The sequence below is a fragment of the Bombus vancouverensis genome, chromosome 14 (genome assembly GCF_051014615.1).
Source record: "Bombus vancouverensis nearcticus chromosome 14, iyBomVanc1_principal, whole genome shotgun sequence".
NCBI classification, from domain to species: Eukaryota; Metazoa; Arthropoda; class Insecta; order Hymenoptera; family Apidae; genus Bombus; species Bombus vancouverensis.
This window is the reverse complement of record NC_134924.1, coordinates 6,369,107-6,391,427: the sequence shown is the minus strand read 5'-3', so window position 1 is coordinate 6,391,427 and position 22,321 is coordinate 6,369,107. Positions and strand designations below refer to the sequence as shown.

General features: G+C 34.7%; 1 protein-coding gene across 2 annotated transcripts; it reads right to left on the bottom strand.

Moving 5' to 3' along the window:
• Positions 1 to 290: 290 nt before the first annotated feature.
• On the bottom strand, positions 291 to 22,217 carry Bruce (BIR repeat containing ubiquitin-conjugating enzyme). 2 transcript variants are annotated; one of them, XM_033335602.2, is made up of 51 exons: positions 21,966 to 22,217; positions 21,039 to 21,358; positions 20,703 to 20,947; positions 20,290 to 20,629; positions 18,707 to 20,198; positions 18,465 to 18,639; positions 18,175 to 18,393; positions 17,663 to 18,086; positions 17,463 to 17,586; positions 17,231 to 17,381; positions 16,927 to 17,151; positions 16,597 to 16,851; positions 16,241 to 16,514; positions 15,993 to 16,154; positions 15,340 to 15,645; positions 14,158 to 14,454; positions 13,830 to 14,044; positions 13,583 to 13,739; positions 13,319 to 13,510; positions 13,011 to 13,225; positions 12,673 to 12,926; positions 12,410 to 12,588; positions 12,145 to 12,332; positions 11,922 to 12,066; positions 11,466 to 11,625; positions 10,996 to 11,365; positions 10,797 to 10,920; positions 10,554 to 10,718; positions 10,289 to 10,452; positions 9,979 to 10,216; positions 9,601 to 9,901; positions 9,344 to 9,519; positions 9,061 to 9,262; positions 8,766 to 8,993; positions 8,165 to 8,689; positions 7,821 to 8,091; positions 7,427 to 7,686; positions 7,049 to 7,331; positions 6,589 to 6,974; positions 6,374 to 6,517; positions 6,102 to 6,279; positions 5,883 to 6,028; positions 5,566 to 5,808; positions 5,259 to 5,477; positions 4,951 to 5,172; positions 3,555 to 4,883; positions 3,251 to 3,471; positions 2,922 to 3,161; positions 2,660 to 2,848; positions 2,456 to 2,590; positions 291 to 2,368 (listed from the first exon to the last, which is right to left on the bottom strand). In XM_033335602.2, exons 1-51 carry the CDS (start codon positions 22,150 to 22,152, stop codon positions 2,084 to 2,086), a joined length of 14,145 nt encoding a protein of 4,714 aa, XP_033191493.1. In that variant the 5' UTR covers positions 22,153 to 22,217; the 3' UTR covers positions 291 to 2,083. The 2 variants fall into 2 exon arrangements, with proteins under 2 accessions (XP_033191493.1, XP_033191494.1); XM_033335603.2 differs by lacking the exon at positions 15,340 to 15,645.
• Between the last annotated feature and the right edge of the window lie 104 nt (positions 22,218 to 22,321).

The following is a 22,321-nucleotide window of genomic DNA, read 5'->3' as shown; positions in this document are numbered from 1 at the left end:
AAGAATTTCGACATAAATCAGATCGCGTTTGCACTTACGGAGTTTGCAAAATGACCAGTATACGTTTCACGTGGAAAATTATCGGATAAATCTTGCTCCTTACTTACGAGAGAAGAAAAATGCAATTGGAAAATAATAATATAATAGCGATATCCCGTACGAAAATATTTGCGATATTAAATAGACATCTCAGTTTAAAAGAATGTTTCAACGTCGACAGGTGGGTGTATTCGAGGTTTTTTACGTTAGAGGGGTTACTATAAATAAACGATATAAAAGAAAGTTGAGAATAGCGTGATAATAATCGTTTATTATAAATAACTATTAACACGTTGTCTTGTCGGGTACATCATCATCTGACGTGTTTTGTTTCGCTTCGTTCATTGCTTAGGAATCCATGCAATAGTATACGTTACAATGGAGCATTTTATCCAGTTACTTAGGAATTACAAACATTTACTTTTAATGCGATTATTCGTGTGACGATTATTTACAGATAGAACGATCATCGGTACTGGCGCTGTAATTCGACCAGTAATTTTACAACTAACCGTAATTATTCGCTGATAAGAGAAATGGGACAATACTATACGAGCAGGAATCCAAGCGAGATCGCGTTTTGAATCGCGACAGCTTGGGGGATTACTGCGTCTTCGATAATGCCGGTTATAATCGTCGGTTTCTTTTTTTCCTTCTTTTTTTTTTCTTAATTATATCAAATGCAACGGTATTTCAAGTTATTCGAATGTCCGTAGTTTGCCCTCTTTAATTTATGGAAAATTACTGGATTTAATACCATCTTTTCTTCCGTTCTCTTCGCTCTCAATCGGTTTGATACATTGAAATCTTCTAAAATAGAAAAAGGAAATGGAAAAGGACAATACAAAGGAAAAGATAAAAGAATGCTTGAAAGAGAAAAAAAATGTATCGTCGCTCGATATGCAGATCTCAATTCTTTTTAAAATGAAGGCTGTTCGATATAAATCTGGTCTTCTTGTTTTTTCGATGAAGTCGTCGAAAGGAATTCGGTATTGAAAAATATGCAATCGTTTTTAAGCCGAACACGTCATACTATTATTTCCGGTAAAAAATACAATACGGACCGTAATCAATACAGGCACGATAAATATTAAATCACACTGCGCACACGTATCAAGTGCTAACTGCATGATGCGTTATAGAGCAATTTTCCGCATTGTTTTCTACTCGTAAATCGGGGGCAATGCGACGCTGAGCTAAACGATTGAGACGATTTTGCAAGGAAAAAATACAGTGAATAGCAACGAGGAACGAAACGAAATGTTATATAACGGAAAAGCGATTCGCATAAAATTACGTCGTATAGGTACATATTCCACTCATATTTACGAGTGACTGTTACGCTGTTTTTCGCTAAATAAAGTTCATATCATTGTTTCGTATTGTTTTGCGTTCATTATCAACATCGTCTCATTTTGCTGGAACACATGTCGTTTAAAGTCAGTCGCATTGCTATTGGGGTGAGCGGGGAGGGGGGATTACCGGCTACGTAAACGAGGAACACGTATAATAAATATCGAATAACAGTTGTTACTTATGATAATACGAAGTAGTAGAATGCAGCGTACATATAGCATAGCAGTTGCCACAGAGAGTACCTACTACGTACGAGTTTGTCACATTCATACTAGATTTTATAATCACTAGATATTCCTTTTCCTTTCTTATCGATTCAGCCTACCCATTCATTTCTTTCATTCCTCCACACTCATTCTTCGTATCCATTCTACTTTACCGGTTCTTTCGTCTCGTTGTCTCTCGCGCATTTTTACTTTTTTACCGTACCTCTCATCAATATGTATCTCATACACGCACGCATACATTTATTCCCTTCGTTTCTCGGATTTTCATTTTATCGATATCGTCATGTGTTCAACGAAAAGATACAATAATCTTTCATTCACCTAATCATCCGTCAATAAACTGAAATTTGCCCATGTACTAGGATTTCCTTTCATCTTCGGTCCGTCCGTTATTTGTCCGTCATAACACAAACAATATAGACTTTTTAAAATGTCCAACAATGTCTATTAACATCCTTTAGCTATTCACACACTTTTGAAACCATCTTCTCCATCTCAACGTCCGTGTCGATGTCGTGGTGTACGTGATTACTAGCACTGGCATTGTTAATAGTATCGACAGAGTTAGTAATTGGCGTGCTGGTTGGAGGTAGCATTGTCGCTGATGGCGTGTCCAAACACGGGGTGCCAGGAGTGCTGGTAAGTTCGATCGGCAAGTCTGGTGACGCGAGTGGTTCCACCAAATCCTCTAAACCTTCAGGAGTTGGCAGTTTACTCAGTTCTTCTCTCAACAAACTGTAATGTCTCTGTAAGATAGTATAAAATAAGATTGCAACACGTTATCCTAACATACCTAAGTTGAAATAATAGCATATGTAAAACTAATTAATTACCCTTAAAGCTAATGCGTTCAAAGAAAGAGTGCGGCCAATCCTGCGATCTGATCCGTATAATTCCATATCCCTTATCCATCCTTCTAGTTGTGCAACAATTTCGTGCCTTTTTATCCAAAAGTGAGTGTGTATAACCTATAGTCGCCAAACACGAATGTAAGAATCCAGTTTTTGCATAATATGCGAATATCCAAATGTAATTACCTCTTTGAAACAAGGACATGGATTACGTATTTGATCAAGCATCGCCCACTTAGCAGTAGCCTGACAAATGTTCACATTGTACTCCAGACTAGATTGTGCCCCACTCGCCGTACCTCGTGATCGTTCGTATCCTGGTTCGTTGAAATAAGGTTCTGATACCAAAATCAGCGATTGTATTGATACTAAGACCTGTTTTAACATTTAGTTAGTTAGTGATCCAAAACGCAAACTTGATCTACGCTTTATTAATATTAACACTTACCTGCAGGAAACTACTAGTATGCGCATTCCATTTTTCTTCAGGACGACCGTGCCAAGTATTCAATACACTCAAGCAGACTTTTCCATCGTTGTACAAATTTGGGTTAAATCGTACGGTATGACGACCTGTAGTTTCTAAGTTTATTAACATCGGACTGTTAGGATAATCCGGAGGAAAGTACACGTCAAACTCGAAACACCCGTTGGCATATGGTGTTTCCTCCGGCCCTGTTATGAGTACCTAAAAAAAGAATTTCAATGTTCACAATACAAAGTATAATTAATAATTATGTTACGTTAGTTATTTGTCTCATTCATTCATGTAGTTACCTTCATTACGTCTAATCTATCTGTGTCGCACCTAACGAAAACACTACTACTGTACGACAAAGGTAGCGCCGTAGAAAGTGTGACAGCTTCTTGAGCTAATCTCTTGACCCTCATGGGGTGACTTCTTTCGCCAGCTGCTCTCATAGTGGATTCAAAATGATATGAAACAGCAAACTTATATCCACCAGCTTCTGGATTTTCAGTAATCATCTCATATGTATCTACAATTGTAAGTAATATATTAACATAAAATAATATATGTATATAAAAAATGATAAGATCTAAAAGAAACACATTTTCTTACCAAATTGTAAATTTTTCATAACTTCTATGTATCGTTGTTCGATAGAAAGCAGAGGTAATTCTGGAGCTGTGGGACTTGGACCAGGTAGTTCTTCTTCGATTCCTGACAATCTAGAGGTAGCATTTTGCACTATAGTAGCACTCTCTTGAATATCAGGGATCAATGTCGCTAGACCTTCGTCTTGCTCAGTATCGTCAGGATACTTGAATAACGTCTTCGACTTATTACTCCTAGTGCGATTAATCTTGTGAACGTACGTATCCACGCAAACTCTCATACCGGATAAAAGTGATACAACGGATGGATCGCCAGACTTTCCGCCTCTAGGTAATAAAAGCGGAACTAATTGATTCGATAAAGCCATAGCTCTGAGCAGTTGCAATACTGCTCGATACAAAGGAATGTGCCTCGCCATGTCTAACACCGAATCGTTTCTCAAATACGAAGATAGGGCTGGAAGTAAACAGGATCGGGCTAGTAGATCGGGAAAAGATGCTGGCAGTTCTCTTTGTGTTTGTCCACCGGAGCCAATGTAACTTGCTAAAACTTGCAGTAATACTGTAACGTGCTCTTCTTCGGATCTCTGTCGCATCAAAGCTTGTTCGACATTCCACGATTGTTGTGTAGACCCGGTACCAAACCCTGTACCTTTCGCCCAGTACAAATGCGAATTATCGTCGCTACGTCCTGCTTCACCCTGGTTGCCAACTACTTTCTGCTCCGAATTTTCGTTCTGGTTCGTTTGGTGGGTAAATACGGCTAAACAATTCAACAACAGAAGCATAGCACCCACTTCGATGGTTGTTTTACGTAAAAGAAGACCATCGTCTGTGGTCGCAGGTGTAGCATCAAGTAATTGCTTTAACACTTGGAATGGCAAGGTTGGTAACAACGCAGCCAACGGTGACGTTAAAACGTCTCCACCTTCGCCATCGTCCGAAACGCCTAATGCAAGACGTAACAAACACTGTGCTCGTTTTCGGTCTCTTAATAGTACTTCCGCATAACCTGGAAGTCTGAGGAACAAACCAAAAGCAGCAAGGGAATGTGGTGGCACGTAAGCAGCCGGTGATGATGCCCATGAAGAAGAGTTATTTCCACTTTCTTCCACGACTTCACAAGCATCGTCGCTGATTCCTAATTTGACCCACTCCTCGTATGTTTGTTCTGGCGAAGGTAACGGGACGGGTGGTGGTCTAGAATCCGGATACACAAGCGGTAAATGTCGAGCTAACACCGCTAAACCACCACCTGCGCTGAACACTCCTAATGAACTTTCTATGCTTCTATAATTTAATAACTCGCTGTCGTTTTGTTTCGTTATGTCATCTGGAAGATAAGAGAACAGTTATCTATAAACATTCCTCCAAACTAATGACTTTCACTTAATACATACCTTTTGAATCTTTATTACGTTGACGCAATATAAGATGCAAACAAGGTTCTGATAAAGATATTCCGCTATCTTCGGCAATAGCCAAAAGCTGAGCAATGGTCAACTGCGGTGGTAAAGGAGTATTTGGACGTGATGAATGTATCAAATATTGTTGATTAGTAGGATTGGTAGAATTCTGCTGAACATTATTAGTCGATGTTTTGCTCGTACTAGCCGCTCCGTCTATTAATACGAAATTTCAAGTAGAATAATTAAAATTTGCTCATATGTCATATATTATAATATATCATAAATAACGAATGACTTGCCAGAATTTATTCGCGACTTTCTTATAACAGGACCACGAGCTTGTGATCTGTTAGATGCCTCTTTAGCCCTCTTGTCTTTCGCTGTATTTCCCGCAGCTACGCTAAGAGTATCTACTATGAAAGCCATACCAGATTCCCAAAGCTCTCTAGATCGATTATTATTCGTTCCAGTTTCATTGCCCTTATATGTATTTGGCAACAATAAAAAAAGCCATGTACCTTTGAAAAACATTCCAAATTTTATTAGAACCATATTGAGCATATGATTATTACTAATTGAAGAAAAGAATACTGAAACTTAACTCACCAGAGACTTGTTGTAATATATCCGCAACAGTTGATTGAGTAGACATGTACAGTAATTGATGATAATGACCGAGCGGATGAGCTGGATGCGGTGGCATAGCCAACATGCTATAATTGACTGCTGTATTTGAAACTTTCATCGGTGCATCGGAAGTTACAGACACTAATACCTTTTCACCTTCCAATAATAATTGCAAAATCAGTCGTCTCGTGAAACCCGAAATTCCATGAAGATAGCGCACATCTGTCCGACAAAAATGTTGTATACTACATGAAATAAAATAAATCTAAACTAAATTAAAAATAATCGTCTCTTACTGGAAGTTGTTCGTTGTTGAGAAATAACGTCGGTTAATAACTCGGCTAATAACTTTTGATTTTCAAGATGACACCAACAACACCTAGATAAAAATTTAATCATTGCACTTTCTAATGATGCATATGATATACTTGTTTTAGAACATCTGTAAAATAAAAATCTTTTTAGTATCAAATTTTCTTTTATATTTGTACCATAAATGAAGTGTGTATAACTACCTCAAAGAGGATAAAGATGGATTTTCTACGGGTCGATTACTGAGAAGTGAAAGAAGGGGTAACCAAAATCCACGTCCTTCTTTACCAAGCCAATCACGCATTCTACCTTCCGAGCAGACAAGGGTCAAAAATTCTAACACCATTGCTATACTTTCCGGTTCTGTCATACACAACTCACCTAAATAATGATCATCATAATACCGTTTATAAAGATTGTAAAAAAAAAGTTATTAGATTGTAAAAATTACAACTTTTCCAAATAACACACTTACCAACATAATTATTTGTATCCATGGAACTTTCACCAGCTTTATCATTATCAGTTAAACTTCCTAAGTTACTTTGACAGCTACCCTTCGTTGATATTCGTCTACTTTGCGGTTGCTCTGGTCGTGAACTTTCCAGATTACAAAAATCTACATAGAAGTATCGCCCTTTAGAAATTTGTCCAATTCTAGAATAATAATCTCACAAAATAATCTCTCACCGATAATTAACATTGTCAACGAAGCAGGAAGTCCAGAATCAATCAATTGTTGAATACCTGGTGGAGACCGAGCGGCTGCAGCTACAGTAAGCAACTGCCCTTCTGTTAAATTTAATCGTTTATATTCTGATAACACATAACGATAGTACCATTCTTCGCCATTAAATTCACTCTTCCTATCATCTGTTTGACTCTCTCTTTCCTTACGATCATCCGATATAGATGCAGAATGATCTGTTGCCATATTAGGTACCAAAATTCGTACTCTTTGAAGAAGCAAAGGGAATAGTGAGGGTCTCACGTAGCAAAACGCACAAAGAGCAGAATCAATCGCCTGTTTTAAGGCAGAACTCGTTCCCAAAACCAAAGTCCACTGATACAAAGCACTAATTGAAAAGATAGCTTATATTAAAAACTATCAAATGGAAAAAAAATTAAATATATCGAGAATACAACTTACTTAAAAAGTTCGTCGGTCAATAAAGCCTGTAAATCATAATTAAGATTTTGCTGTTGATGTGCTTCCCATATAATAGAAGACACACAATGAATATATACAGCAGGCGGATTAATAGCATTAGGACCATTACTGGGCCGAGAAATTCCATTTACTGCTGATGCATGGAGCCACGATAACACCGCTGTCATACGAGCTTCCGTGCAAGAATCTTGAATGGAACATAGTTGCTGCAATAATTCTACAACCAATTGGACAGTTGATGTTTCTTGTGTAGTTGTGGCACCTGTAAAATACCAACCGGTTCGATTTCAATTCATGTATTCAGAAAAATACACTTGAAAAAAAAAGAATAGAATCGATTCCCAAGAAAAGCAGTACCTTGAAAGAAAGAAGTAGACCTGTTGTTGAGTAAAAGACCAATGAGTCGAAGTCCAAGCTCTCGAGAATGTAAGCCTAGTTGCAAAAGAACCCTCTCCAGATTGGGAGTAAAAAGAGATGGTGCTGGGAGTAACAGAAGATTACAACATGCCTCAACCAGTCCTTCAACTGAAGCCGCAGAATTAAGCACTTTAACAGCAAGATTGCTGTTCAACGTGCTTACGGATAGACATTGATGCAACAATCGCAACCAACCCAAGCTAGACAGATACGTTAAATTGATACGTAAAATTGTATTTGGACTGATGAAATCATAGAAGTGTTCGCTTCACAGTGAATACGATTGAAAATTATATCAATAAATGTACGATTTAGGCAATCAGTAAATAATTACCTTGTCTTGGTAAGTTGTTCTTCGTCTATTGTATCGTGATTCGTTTTTATTTCACCGAATGCTGTGGTACCTAATAATCTAATCTGACTTAAACTTATATTTCTTGAGTCGCGCGGCTTGTATAGTCGTACGAGTACAGATGTTGCTACTTCTGGCTGAGATAAAGTGATACGAATAAATGTCAAGCCTGCCGTAGGCATCGGTGGACAAACAGGTGTTAGAGGACTGTTACTTTCTCTCGAAACTTCGATAGCCACAGCCGACGGACACGCTATAAGATAGTAATATTATAATATCAAAATATAGCATGTACTGTCCATTAATATTGTGTTTATATATCTTACTAGCTAAAGACGTAAGATGCGGTTGAAGTTCCACTTTTCTCAATAATATAGCACAAGGTAAAGTGATCGCAAGATCAACCCATGCCTCATCAGGGAAACAGTGATATAACCATGCAGCTGTCCTGGCTCGCTTATGTGGCGTGGAATTTTGTATGAGAACATCTGCCGGTTGTGCAGCAGGATTAAACCAAGATATAATACCCAAAGGAGCAAAGTTTAATAATCCATCTTCATAAGTCTCTAGAGTATTCATGGACTTTTTGCTACTTGAAGACGCTACTGGTAACACATTAGGAACATTCGAAAGATGTTCCATTACTAATGCAATCACATCAGGCGAAGCAGAGTTAGTGTTGCCACTGTTACTTGATTTTACTAAATTTTCACAAAGTACTTTCACTCCACCCATCGCTGTAAACATTGCCAATGATACTTCATTGTCCAAAACCCTTAAGATATACCAAAGAAGAGGCTCTGACAATTGCATAACACCCAACTGTCGATTTAATTCTCTTTGTTCACATGCTGCAAAAATATAACATATTAAATATGAAAACATGTTCCTCCAGAAATTGAAATTCCTGAAAATAATATGACTTACAAGAGGAAAGGTATTGATAAAGTGGATTGAGAACTAAAGAGCGATTGCTTGCTTTTTTAGTAAGAGTAGTCAAAAGTTGAAATGTAGCGTCTGGTATCGAAGCGGGATCACCAAGTTCAGTTGCTGTTCCTGCACCAGCACTTTCACCTAAAAGCATAGCTAGAGATGAACCGGTACTATGGCCTAGAGCTCCTAGCAAACGCATCATGGTAGGTTCATGTTGCAAAACTGAAAATCATAACATTTCATTAATTAATATTTGATTAGAACAAACTTATTGCATTTTGATACATACCCGTATCTGCAACACATCGTACACGAGGTTTATTAGATGTACATTGTTGTAAGCGTGATGAAGACTGTTGTTCTGCAACTTTACTTTCATCCGTTTGTGAAATATTTACTTTCATTTGAGTATCATTGATATCAATATTTGCATCGAAATTTGTTTCACATAGATCGATTCTTATTGGGCCGTCAGATCGACCTGGGCAGGGCTGGAAATATAAAATATTGTAATATGAAAATAAATTCTAAATATCTATTCGATATGAAACATTTTAAACAATAATGTGTACCTCTGGTAAAGGTGTTTGAATAAGTCGGTATACTAATTTAATAAGAGCTACGACTAAAGTATCCCATGATGTAGGATGATCTTGTCTGGTATCTCCACCGAATACACAAGCAAATAAACTTCCAAATCCTCCAGATGAATTTGCTAAATCACCAGTGCCACCACATTGAGCTCCAACTGTTATAAAACGGGAAAATGGAAAATGGAACTATATGACAATTCAGTAATATGATACTTTATATTGGTTCATAAAAGTACCTTCAGAACCCCTAACATAAGTAGAAACTAGCACTCCAACGCATTCTGTTATACTCATTGCAGTTCCTAAATCTGTGTTGGTAAAATTTAGATTTGTTAAGGATGTTATAAGTTTGTACTGTGCGTCTAAGGGTCCTCTTCTTGTAGACAGAGCTCCACCAGGTTGTACAAGTTGATATACTACCCATAGCAAGAGTTCCTTTAATGCATTCCCTAAAGTACTGCCAGGCGTAATCACGTCGCATCTCATTTTTAATCTAACTAAAAAATATTGTAGTGCTTGGCAAACAGTAGGTCCAGCCTAAAAATCATATATTGAAATACGAAATTACAGAATATTGCAAAGTATCTAATATTTGAGAAGGCATATCAACATACCATAATATATTGTTTGTCCATAGCGTTAACATTTAATCCGCTTCCAGAAAGTAAACGCAAAAGCATAGGGCCCATGTTACGTTCTTTTACAATACATCCGGCCATACCACCCAGAAGACCCTCTAGTGGTTGTCTACTATTTGCAGCTTCTGCAGGATTTGTCTGTAATGGTTGATTATTTGCCAGAGTCAAACATTGGAGAGCGAGACACCAGGCTCGTAAAGAAACTCCTGGATGCCTACAAATTGATTTTTATTACTGAAAACTTCAAATAAAAAATGATTATTGTTAAAATGAATTTTGTATTTACCAAGATAATGCAGATATAAGATTTGAAATAGCTGTTGAACTTAAAGGTATAACAGGTGTAAGTGAAGGATCAAATTGATTTGGGGAATTTGATTGTTCTGTAGAAGCATCTAAATTCAATGTTAGCCAAAGTTGAAGGATAAGTTCCAGATTTGTTTCCACGCTCTGTTGCGAAATAGAAATAATTTTTAGTTTACCCTTTAGTTCACTGGGTATAAGTAGTGGATATTATATGAGTAGTAGCGTTGCTGCTTAATTAATATTACCTGTAAATATAATTCCGCGAATATTTTGTCAAAACATCTCGTTAACATTATTAAACTCGAAAAAGTTGTGTCAGGCGAGTTCCAAATGTCTTGACTTCTCTCATTCCAGTTAGGTTCTGCTTTGGAAGTTGATTGTTGAGGATATCGACTTGACTCTGGTGGAACCTTTTATATAAGAAAATAAAAATAAATTTTATCCAAATTATGCTAGAAATAAATATAAATTAAACATCACCAACTTACATGTATTGTGGTACTTATACTATAAGGTAAATTATACATGCTGAACATAGACAATATCCTTAGTGATAACTCTATTCCCATTTCCACCCCATATTCCAATCTTGCATCCATTGCCAAAGAAATCCTATAAAAATTTTCAGTTAATTTAATATTTCGAACAGTTGGATTATATTCAAGTATTTACATATATATTACATACCCAGATATGTCTACATTCTTAGGTAATGGATGACCTTTCTTCAACGTATTTCTACCACGTTCTAAAATATCATCTAAGAAATCTTCAAATTCACTGTCATCAGACTCTAAAAGGGAAGGCAAAAATCCATTGGACTTTGATGTTGATGCAGCTGCAGACATCACCATTATACCATCTTGAGCATCTTCTTCTCCTTCACCTTCCGCAAATCCTTCATCATTACCAAGTGGAACAGTAGTATTACTTGTTTCAGCAGCACTAACATATTCTTCTTCTGGTGTTCGACTCTTTTCCGTAACAAGAGATTCGAAGTTTTCCTCGGAAGGACTTCCTTCATGAGTAGAACACGTTTTTGGAATTAATTTTCCACCTGCAAAATGATTAATGAAGACCAAAAAGAAAAATACATATAAATAATAGATATTACAATCGTATTTCAGAGTAGTAATGCAATAAAAACTGTATTATACCTTCTAATAAATCCTGCAAAAGGCACGAAACTGCATGCGAAGACCAGGCCGCGTCAGAAGTACCCGTTGCCAATCTGACTAATTTTAGGAGCTGTTCTTCACTCATAAGCTCACACAAGCTAATTGCAGGACGTGTAGATATCACTAGCCTAGCGACTACCTATATGGTACATGATACAATAATTCAAACAGTTGCCCCATAAAAAGCATAAAGCTTATTATATATTAAAAATTATCAACTATATCTACAAGCTAGTAATGTTTTGATTGTAAATCATAGTACTAAGCATTGGTACAAATAGAGCATTAATGAACTAATTTTATCAGTTATATTTCGTTTATAAATAAATAATATATAATGAAGATAAAATTTATAGTACTTTTTACATCAAAAAAGAAAAAAGGAAACAAAACAAAAACTCGACAAATACATATCATATTTTTGAATTTCCTTACCTTGCAAGCTAATAGGAACATATCCACATTAGCAGAATTATATAAAATAAGAGCAATGAGCCCACGTGCAACAGGCAAAACATGTTGATGTGATAAGTTGGATATATATTCAACATCCGCGTCCGTTGTTTCCGATTTACTGGAACTTATATAATACATTTAAGTTATTATAAAATCTTAAAAAGAGATAGATGAAACTGTTATATAAATTTCCATTACAAACCTTGCGTTTGCTTGTGATTGTAAACTACGGGAAGTATGTTGTGTATCACTTTTGCGAATACTAAGAATATCTTTGAAATGCTTGGCAGAATTTTGTCTTAATGTTTTCTTAAAAAACTGCTCCTGCGATTTTAATGTTGCTTTCATTTTACTACACAATGAAGCAGTATGTGAAAGATTAGTCCACCCCTTTAAAATTCATACAACATATTAATTCTTTAAATGCTTACTATATTTATTACTATAAGATGAGAGTACTTTCATACCTGCGATGACGTATGGAACACTTTTTTTGCTTGCTCTAACTCTTGAAGTTGTTGCTTGTGATGCATTATATGTTTCTGTAATTTTTTACGATAACTAAAAGTTAGAGAACGATTGGCATTACCATATTTCCTCTGCATTGCAGATTCTCCTTGAATAAATTCCCAGCGAGATGATAAACCTTGTAAACGAATTTTTATGATAATCAACATTTAAAATGTTGGTACTACCATCTATATGAAATATTCACGCGTATATGTAGTACCTTGTTCTTTAGTTTTTTCATTATTCTCTTCCAAGCAAGTAGGTGGTATCGCTATAGTATCCAAACATACTGACAGGAAAAGCAGTACCCAGCCAATAAGTGTTACGTCCAAGTGATTTGTATCTGATGTTTGAGGATTTGACAATGGTGCCAATAATTTGCCTAGCGTTCGAACCATAGCATCTATTACAGAAGATCTATTGACGCCAGCAATCAATGATTTACGTCCGAGAAGTGTTAGCAAAATAAATACTCTAAAAAATTAAACAAGGAATTTCCGATTTATATAACGTTTTTAATTTTTATTAAAAAGTTCTAAACACTACATATTGTCGTACCTGTCTTGTGGAAATATGTGCGTAGATGACGACGAATAGAGATTAATTAAAACATTAGACAAAAAATTTCCCCACCAAGGTTGATGACCAGCCATACGTGTTAGAAGTGCAACCGCTTGTAGTTGTAAACGCGGAGCTGGTGTAACAACACAAATCGAATGAAAAAACTTTTCACAAACGGTTGGTGTAAAAACATCGCATATTGATAACGGTATCTAAAAGAAAAAGAAAAAATATATATATACAAAATTCTAAACGATCATAATGTCATATATACAATTATAGTACATAAAAATTAAGAAACATACGCTAGGTATTGGACCAATTTCATATACTGCAAACAGTAGAATATCGAGTAAAGTTTCTCCAAGGGCTCGCAATTTGTCGGTAGGTGCATTCGCTAAAGACATTGTAGGTATGGTTCGAGAACCTTTCCACGATTCCAATCGTCTCCATACACCTCGGACAACATTTAGTTGATGTTGAAACATTACGCATTCCTATAATATTCAACATGTACATTTTTTATGCATGTAATGAGTCTTTATATTAAAATACTTAATTTAACTTACTTGATAAGTAGCCAATATTTTTGCAGATGGCTGTTCTTTATTTTCATTAGGTACTTTATTAAAAGAAAGATAGTGTTGCATATGCATAACATTAGTAGTTTCTGAACACAACAGTGGATCTAATAGGCTTTTTAGTTTTTCAGTAGCTAGGCTAAATCTAGAAGAATAAGAGAATAAATGTTAATCATAAACTGTATAAAACATAATAAACAAAATTTATACTTTCAAACAAATATATTGTAAGTACCTGCACTGCACATCTTCTGCAAGAGCTGACAATATATTGCACTGCGTATTGATAGTAGCTTGCACATTAGAATCAAAGGTGTTGTCGCAAGCTACTGAACTACTATTTAATTCCGCATAATCTTCTCCAGGTAAGACCATCATGTGCCCATAGAAAATTCCTAATGGAATTTTACACATTGTAGGAGACATTCCATACCGACCTATGATTATAATCTGAAAGCAATAAGACAATTTTTTGTTATAATATAAATGAGTAAATAAATTAAGCTAAATGAAATGAATAAGTTCTTTTATTATAGTAAAATATAGTGAATATTATTAAATACCTTTAGATATCTACAAACAGGTGGTGGTTGAAGATCACATACAACCAATGACCTATTTCCAATATCACCAGCAACAATGAGTCGTGTACCATCAACTTCTTCCTTTTTTGTCCATATATCTATAGACAGTGATGCTAAATCACTGCAGCAAGGAATAATCAAATCCGTAAGTAATACAGGTGATCCAAAATCGAGAATAACAAATCGGCGAGCACCAGAATGCATTCGATCGACCACCAGTGCCTGTTGTGGTGGCCAACACAATAATCTTCCCCATGGGAATGTAACATCTTTTCGCTGTAATATATACAGATAATAAAGAGAGTTCTTTAATAATACTTATTTTGATAATTGTTAAACATCTACTTCGTTTCTACTTTGTTATGAAATGGATCATAATCATTCAAACAAATACATGAAAATGCAAAAATAAATCAGTTCATCTTACAAAACAGTACATTAAGACTGAATATTTGTAAGAATTAGAAATTTGGGTAAAATCATTTTTTTAGATATCGCTCTATACAATTCACTTCCACATTCCATACATTTCATGGTAAAAATAATTTTGTTATTCAAATTATTCCTATATTCTTACCCAAAATTTCATGGTGTAGGAGGGAATATATGCGTTTATATATATAACATTAAAAGCATTAAGTAGGAATCAATTCTACATGTCTCATTTAATTAAATCTATAAAGCAAAAGTGTATGCGCCCGCGTGTAAGTGTGTTTGTGTATGTGCGAAATAAAACTGGAAACGATATTATACTTGCAAAATTAAATCATGAAAGTAGATGTAGACAACCTCGTATCATTAAAATATTTGCTCGTGCGTGGAAATCAAAACAAATCATTCAGTACAATAAGACCTGTGTAACTGGATAGCGTTTTTATCACACCTATGTTTTATAAATCTTGTAGATAAATATAAATGGGAAAATGTGCAATATGATAATATAATATGAAAATGACATTTATGTTAAATGCATGGTATCCTAAGGCTGTCATGCAATTTGCAATTTATGTATCTAGCTTTGTATCTGACAATTAACGAAATTATATAAACTCAGTTACAAACAGCATATTAATAAAGCTATAAAAATTTATGGTAACGACAGGAAATCGTCGAACTGAGAAACAGAAAGAAAAAGTGCAATTTTTCATCTATGTAATCTACCTTTTTAGAATTGCTGTCTTCAACTTTGTTTATAGTAGTATTGATATTTTGTACAGACGATTTTTCTTTCGTTACAGTAGAACTTAATATACGTGAAGTAGGCATATCATTTTGTGTATTATGCCATGTCTGACTGTTGATAGGCATATCGTTAGCTTCATCACAGTCTGATTGATCATCAGGTGTGAATATCAGTTGTGGAGCAGGGTTCTTTAACATTCTTCCTGTACATAGACTAAGTAGATCGCTTAACATAGGTGTTGGCTTAGCCTGAACATCTGCTCCTAACGATCCAGCATCCAAGTTCTACAATGTACAATGATTTCTATCTAGATTATGTTTCCTCTATTTGAAAAAACATCTATACCATTTAGGTTTAATGTTCAATGCTAAATGATTGTAACAGCTTTAACCCTTTTAATTAAAAAGCAGAAATTGGTAAACTCCCTGTTTCATTTTACCATGTTGCTTTGTAGATAACGTTTGTTTGTTTTTACTAATGTGAGTATTGTCACGTTTACATAAAATTTGAAATAATTGCATGCTCCATGAAATCGTTAGATTTAGAGTGTAATAGAAAAAGGAAAACAGAAAAGATGTAGGAACTGTTGATATATTAATATAAAAAAGGTAGATAGATTGCGAGAACTTACGTAAGTGTGATGAATGGTTTTGATGTCAGGTACACCATTGTTATTTGTAGCTGTGCTATCATAAAGAGGTGCTCCAATATTACTTGTATTCATGCATGGGTCAATTTTCTCCATCTTGGTACCATCAGAAGCAGCAAGACAAGTGAAGTGGAGAGGCTCAACCTGAGGTTTTACAATTTTTATCCATTTTTGTAATCAAATATTATTGATATGCTATATTCTAGTTCTTCATAATATCAATAAATCACCTCTAAAAGTCCTTTCATATTATGATTAGCACATAAAGCCTTCAACTTGCTAGATACCACAAGTTCACTAGTTGGATGTGTAGGCAGTGTAAGTAGGTCCCTCAAATCAATAGCATCCTGAGAATACATGGAACTTGATGAAGCAGCTGACGGTCCCGTCTGTTCATTAGCTACAGCTGACACATATGTGGGAGGTATAGGACTATATTTGGGAGGCATCGGCGATTCCAAGTCGAACAATTCGGTCTCAAATGGAGAATTATACAAACCAAATCTATAAAAAAATTGGAAACTTCTGTTGATGTTGTATTAAATCATTTCAATAAAACATATTACATTAAGATATTTAATCATACCTTGTCGCGAGTAATAAATGATATGGATTTACACGATTCGATATTTCAGCAGCTATTTGTTGTATTAAAGAAACACATTGTTGAGCAATACTGTGATTTCTATCTCGTATTAAAGTTCTATTTATTAATAATTGTAGCCAACGTAGCGAACCAGCCCATTCAACTTCTACTATTGATGGTAACAACATTACTAAAACAGACACCAAAGCTTCGTCGAAAGATTGAGATGGAGGATCATTCAAATTATAAAAACCACTGAAAACAATTTGTAGCATTATAGAATAAATTTTACGTATTATTTACGCAAAAGTTATTGCATCGTTAACTTACATATTACAAAGCATAATTAATTTTATACACTTGTGCGCTATACTTCGACCAGCATGCAAAAGGCAAGTTCTTAATAAATTAGATAGCCGTGCTTGTACTGAACGAATTGTTTCCAACTGGAAACTTTTTATTTCGATATTATTTTGATTGTTACGAAGTCTCGTCAATCTGATAGAGGCTATCCATACAAGAACATCTAATGCCAGTGATTGTGCAATAGGCGATCTGTAACATTTCAATGTGTTATAACGTTATGCGTATAATAAATATAAGTAATACCATTTATAATTGTTATAAAACTTACTTATCAAGCGTCTCTAAACAAGCAACACTTAATAAATTTTCAAAGCAACTTTTAGATTCTAGCATAGCGCATCGCTGCGCCCTTTCATTTGGTATATTAGTAGGATATACTGTTCGAACGGTAATTGATATTTCATAAATACAATCACAACCTTAAATAAATATGGAGAAAAAGGAATTAATCACAGGAGTTGATATATATATAATAAATCAGTAAGAAAAATTGTACCTACCGATGTAAACGTCTAATTTCTTATTACTTGTACCTTCTACAAATCGACGCACTTCGACTATCCTCAACTTTTTAGATGTAGGAGGTTTGTTGTCTGATGAGTTTGTTTTCGATTTTGGCGTTGCCTAGAAATAAAGGAAAATGACATTTATCATGTATATTGTATTTAAATTTCAATACGCACTTTAAATAAGTACTTACATTATCTTTCGTAGGATCGATTAGAGCCTTCATATGAACAAGAAGCGTTCTGGCTTTAGAACGAAACAATTTTGGGCTAGTCAGTGTAACACAACCAGAACGCCAAGATAAGTCCAAACTACGATGTAAATCAATCGGTCCACATAAAATCTCCGTATTATGTTGCCGCTGAAACTCCTCTGTGACCACAGGATTTTCTCCCTTCTGTTCATTACCTATGTTAAAATCTATTCTTTCATCCACAGGAGTTAATAAAGGCTCATGATGACCAATTCTTTTAATATTTTGCTTTAGTAAAGTAATTTGAATTGATGGCAATTCTTGACAAACTGAATGCAAACTGTACCGTACATCTACATGACCAATACGTCCTGCAGCACTTCGAGGGAGAGTCAATTCAAATATGTGCTCGTCCCAAGTATTTCTATAATTTATAAAGTAATCAACAAAGATAAAATATAAAATAAAATTATACCTTCTAAATATCTGTATATATCTATATTTATACATACCGTTCATTATGTAAACGCCATGTACGGGTATGATGTTGATCTTCTGACTGATGAAAATGCTGGGGATGACGACGCTGTCGTTGAGCTTGCATCATTTCATTCCAACAAGGAGGAACGGTAGCACCATATGCGGGAGAGTGATGATCAAATCGTGTCAATTCATAAAGAGAACGTAAATCCGAATACGAGAAATTCAATTTGTGCGAAATTAATTGGTCTCTAAAAAAATATAATATTTCATGTTTTAAAATATTTTTACATCGTTATTTTAATTTCATCTTTAATCTTACTGAAAACTAGATGACGTTGACGTGCTAGGAATTGTACTTTTATTACTACTTTCTTCAGTTGTCATCATATTAATATCCTCAATATCCTCTTTGTCTTCCATGGAATCTTCTTCATCTGCAGTAATAAAAAAGTGAAGAGCGCCATCACTTGTACATGCACACAATCTCTCTAAGCCTGGAAAGATTATATTGTACAAAAATAAAAACTATTAATAGAAATATGAATAAATATTACAACTTACTGGTACAATAAGTTGCAGAAACAAACTTTTTGCCTTCTACTCTTGCTTCAGTAATAGTTTTTAATGAATCTAAATTTAATACTCTGATAACACCATCTCTGCATACTAGAGCTACTTGTCCTATAGGTGCTGATGCACTTGAATTACTAGTAGAATTTCTACTAAAATTTTCATCAGATGGTGTATATTTATTTTTCTCTTGAAGAGGTAAAAACACATGTTCAACAGGAGCTTCATCTGCAGATAACTCTCGTTTTGCTACTGGTTCAGAAAATACTTTTACCACTTGCCCCGAAAAATCCAAAGCATACACAAGTAAAACGGTATTTATATTATTTATATCATCAGGTATTTTACCATTTATTAGTCTATCAGACTGTGTATCATTATGGTCCCAATACACATAACCTTTCTGTGCGAAAAATTCGCTATCTTCATCGATATCCATCTGATTATTATTTGAAATTAACGAATCTGTGTTATCTGTTGTAGGACACATAGCAACATACAAATGTCTTCCATCTTTAGATGGTTCAATGTGTGTAATTTTAACAAAATCAGGGGCTTCAATACGTAATGTCTTTATAACAACTGGTTCAGTCTTTGTTATTTTCATAATATCCAAACTTTTCTTATTCGCAGTTGTTAGATCAGATGTTGATGCAAAATGTTCTGGACCATTTATAGGATTAAAATTGGCATCAAATGAACTGGATGTTGGGGGTACTGTGATACCAATTGGATTTGAGTAGATCCCATTGGAAGATGATGCAGTAAGAGCAGATGTTGGAAAAATACCATCAAAATGTGGACCAACTACCTCTGAATCTACATCCTCTATTACTGGAACTTCATAAAAAAATTTACCAACCAAAAATTCTTGATATAAATTTTCTTGACGTTCACCGTTTGAACTAGCACTGGTGCCTGTTCCAGATAATGTCTTTTTAGCCTTAGAATCCTTAGTATTATCTTCTTTAATTGATTGTGTTGCAATTTTGTGATGAAAATCATAAAATACTAAATAGTGCAATCTTGATGGTGTGTATTTATCACCTGCTACCTTCATTATATCTAAAGTGTCACTGGTAGCACTATTTACACTGTTCATTGCACGAACGAGAGATGATGAAGCTAGATCTGCTGAAGTAGCCCACACATTTTCTAAAGTCCTTAATTGTGATGGATTACTAACTGTCACAGTAACAGCACACACTACACATGGCCTGATTTTAGAGTCTGATGTCTCTACAGGTAAAAGCGTAGAACCAGATATTTTTGCTTCACTGTTTTGAGATACGGGAGAACCTACTACAGACAATGCTGTGACTTGTACTTTATGAGAACCTGGATGCTTAAAATCAGAAAGGGAATCTGCTTCTGAATTAAGTGTCCTTAAATATGATGTCAAATTTCTTGTGGAACCAAACTGAATAGAGTCTTTATTATTTATTTCTTGATCTATAGGAGCCACATAAAATGATACCTCCCTCTGTAAAAAATACATTAAATGAGAATACTTTTACATGAAAAGCATCAATTAACATGTTACTATTATCATTGTTATAATTATTATATATTACCTTTAATTGATTTGTTACATTCCAGACATTAATAAAACCTCCACTGGAAGCTGTAGCTACAAGGCCACTGACATTTGTAGTGCTAATTACATCTACAGTATCACCAGCCTCACGTGCAGGAGCAGTAGCAAGGATAACAGACAAAGGAACATTTTGTGTATATTCTCCTTTGACAAATGGACATGCTGGAGAATGACGTTCATGTTCTGACCAAGGTTCGTCTGTTGGTTCCCAACAAACTAAACACACATTACATGTAAAACACATTATCCTATCGTCACCTGTTGCATTTGGCTGATGATAAAAACCAGCCTGAGCCATTTGATCTGGTAAAGCCCATCTAAAGAACAATATACATATGATAAATCTGTTCAATTATTATCCAATAAAAACCAATGATTTAAGTGTTATACTTGTAATTCATGTGTGGCCATTTTGAAAAAGTATCTCGACGTGTAGCTTCACTAAACATTAATGCTTTATCAGCAGGACCTCCTTCTAATGGCAGACCTGGTAATAGGCCATTTAATCGTTCATTAATGGCAGAAGCAATTGGCAATGCCGGAATATATCTGCTTAATCTCTTCAATTCAGTTACTAATCCTGAACACACAAGTTTCAGAGAACTGTGTGGTAGTTCCAAACATACTGTATTCCACTGTTGAGAACAAGATAAATTAATATTTAAATAAATATTAGTTCATTCAGTAGTTCAAAATTTTTGGTATCTATTTATTTGTTATACATACTTTTTGGGCCTTAATTCCCTTTTTCTGGTTTGCTTCTACTGTAAACGTTTTACTTATTAATTCATCTTTTACTTCTTGCACATGATCTATTCCTGGTAACTCTACACATCGTAGACACTGATATAATAAAGTAGCTTCAGAAAACAATAACTCCAATTTTACAATTTCTTCACTTCTTGAAACAGGTGTTTGTAAAAGAGTGTCCAAAAAGAGTACACCATTATAATCACTACGTACTCCAATTCCTCTTCCATCTGTATATAATATTTTATCTACACCATTTGACAAATATGTACCTTGAAGTCTTCCATTTAATTTTCCTGTAAAAATAAAAATTATTATATCTAATTACTTTAATCTATTAAAAAAGATTAAGCAAACAGAATTTATTTTTTTATCAAAGGTGAACTTTAAAAATATCAACAAAGACAACACAAAAAACAAAGACATTTATATAGCACTATAAAATAAATATCAATAGATATCTTGTACAATTTACATTTTCAAAAATTATTATTACATAATGATTGGTACAATTGTAGAAGTTGATATACTTCTTATAAAGACTACAAGACTTTAATCAATCAACAAATAGCAAAAACATCTTCCCCAAAAAGAAACATGATTGTAAATGGAGTAATAATAGGAACAGTTTAGAAGATAGTCAAATGACTCTAAGAACTTGGTTATATCTCAAACGGTGATAAACAAATGATAACGATTAGTTAATAATAAAAATTGATCATATTAAAATCTGTGAGATTATACAAGTTTGAGTCACGCCTGACGTTTTGTACGCGTATACGACCTTGACCATGAGGCGTGATTGAATATTACAAATCAATTACCTACAAGATTTTTAATATAATGATTTATCATGGATATGAAATTCTCCTTTATAAGAAACAAACGAATCGAAATGCTTACCGGATAAAGAACTTTTTTGCAAAATTACTCCTGAGTTGACATCAAATACATATACTTGCGCACTGCCAGTGGTAATTAGTAACACATTTAGATTAGCATGATAAATTATACTTTTACACTCAGTATCCACATTTAAGTAACCGTCTTCCTTTAATAACCACAGATCATCATCAGCCATTTTGCTCATACAGATTACAATTCTCAAAAAATTTGCCTAATGCGCGAACATCACAAAAAACATGGCGTACTCATCACCGCCATCTTTGAGTAGAACGTCAGCAAATCGCTCTGAAGTTAGCTAATAACCGTCAAACGATTATTCCGCGCTAACGATACATCATCGATACATTATTCTT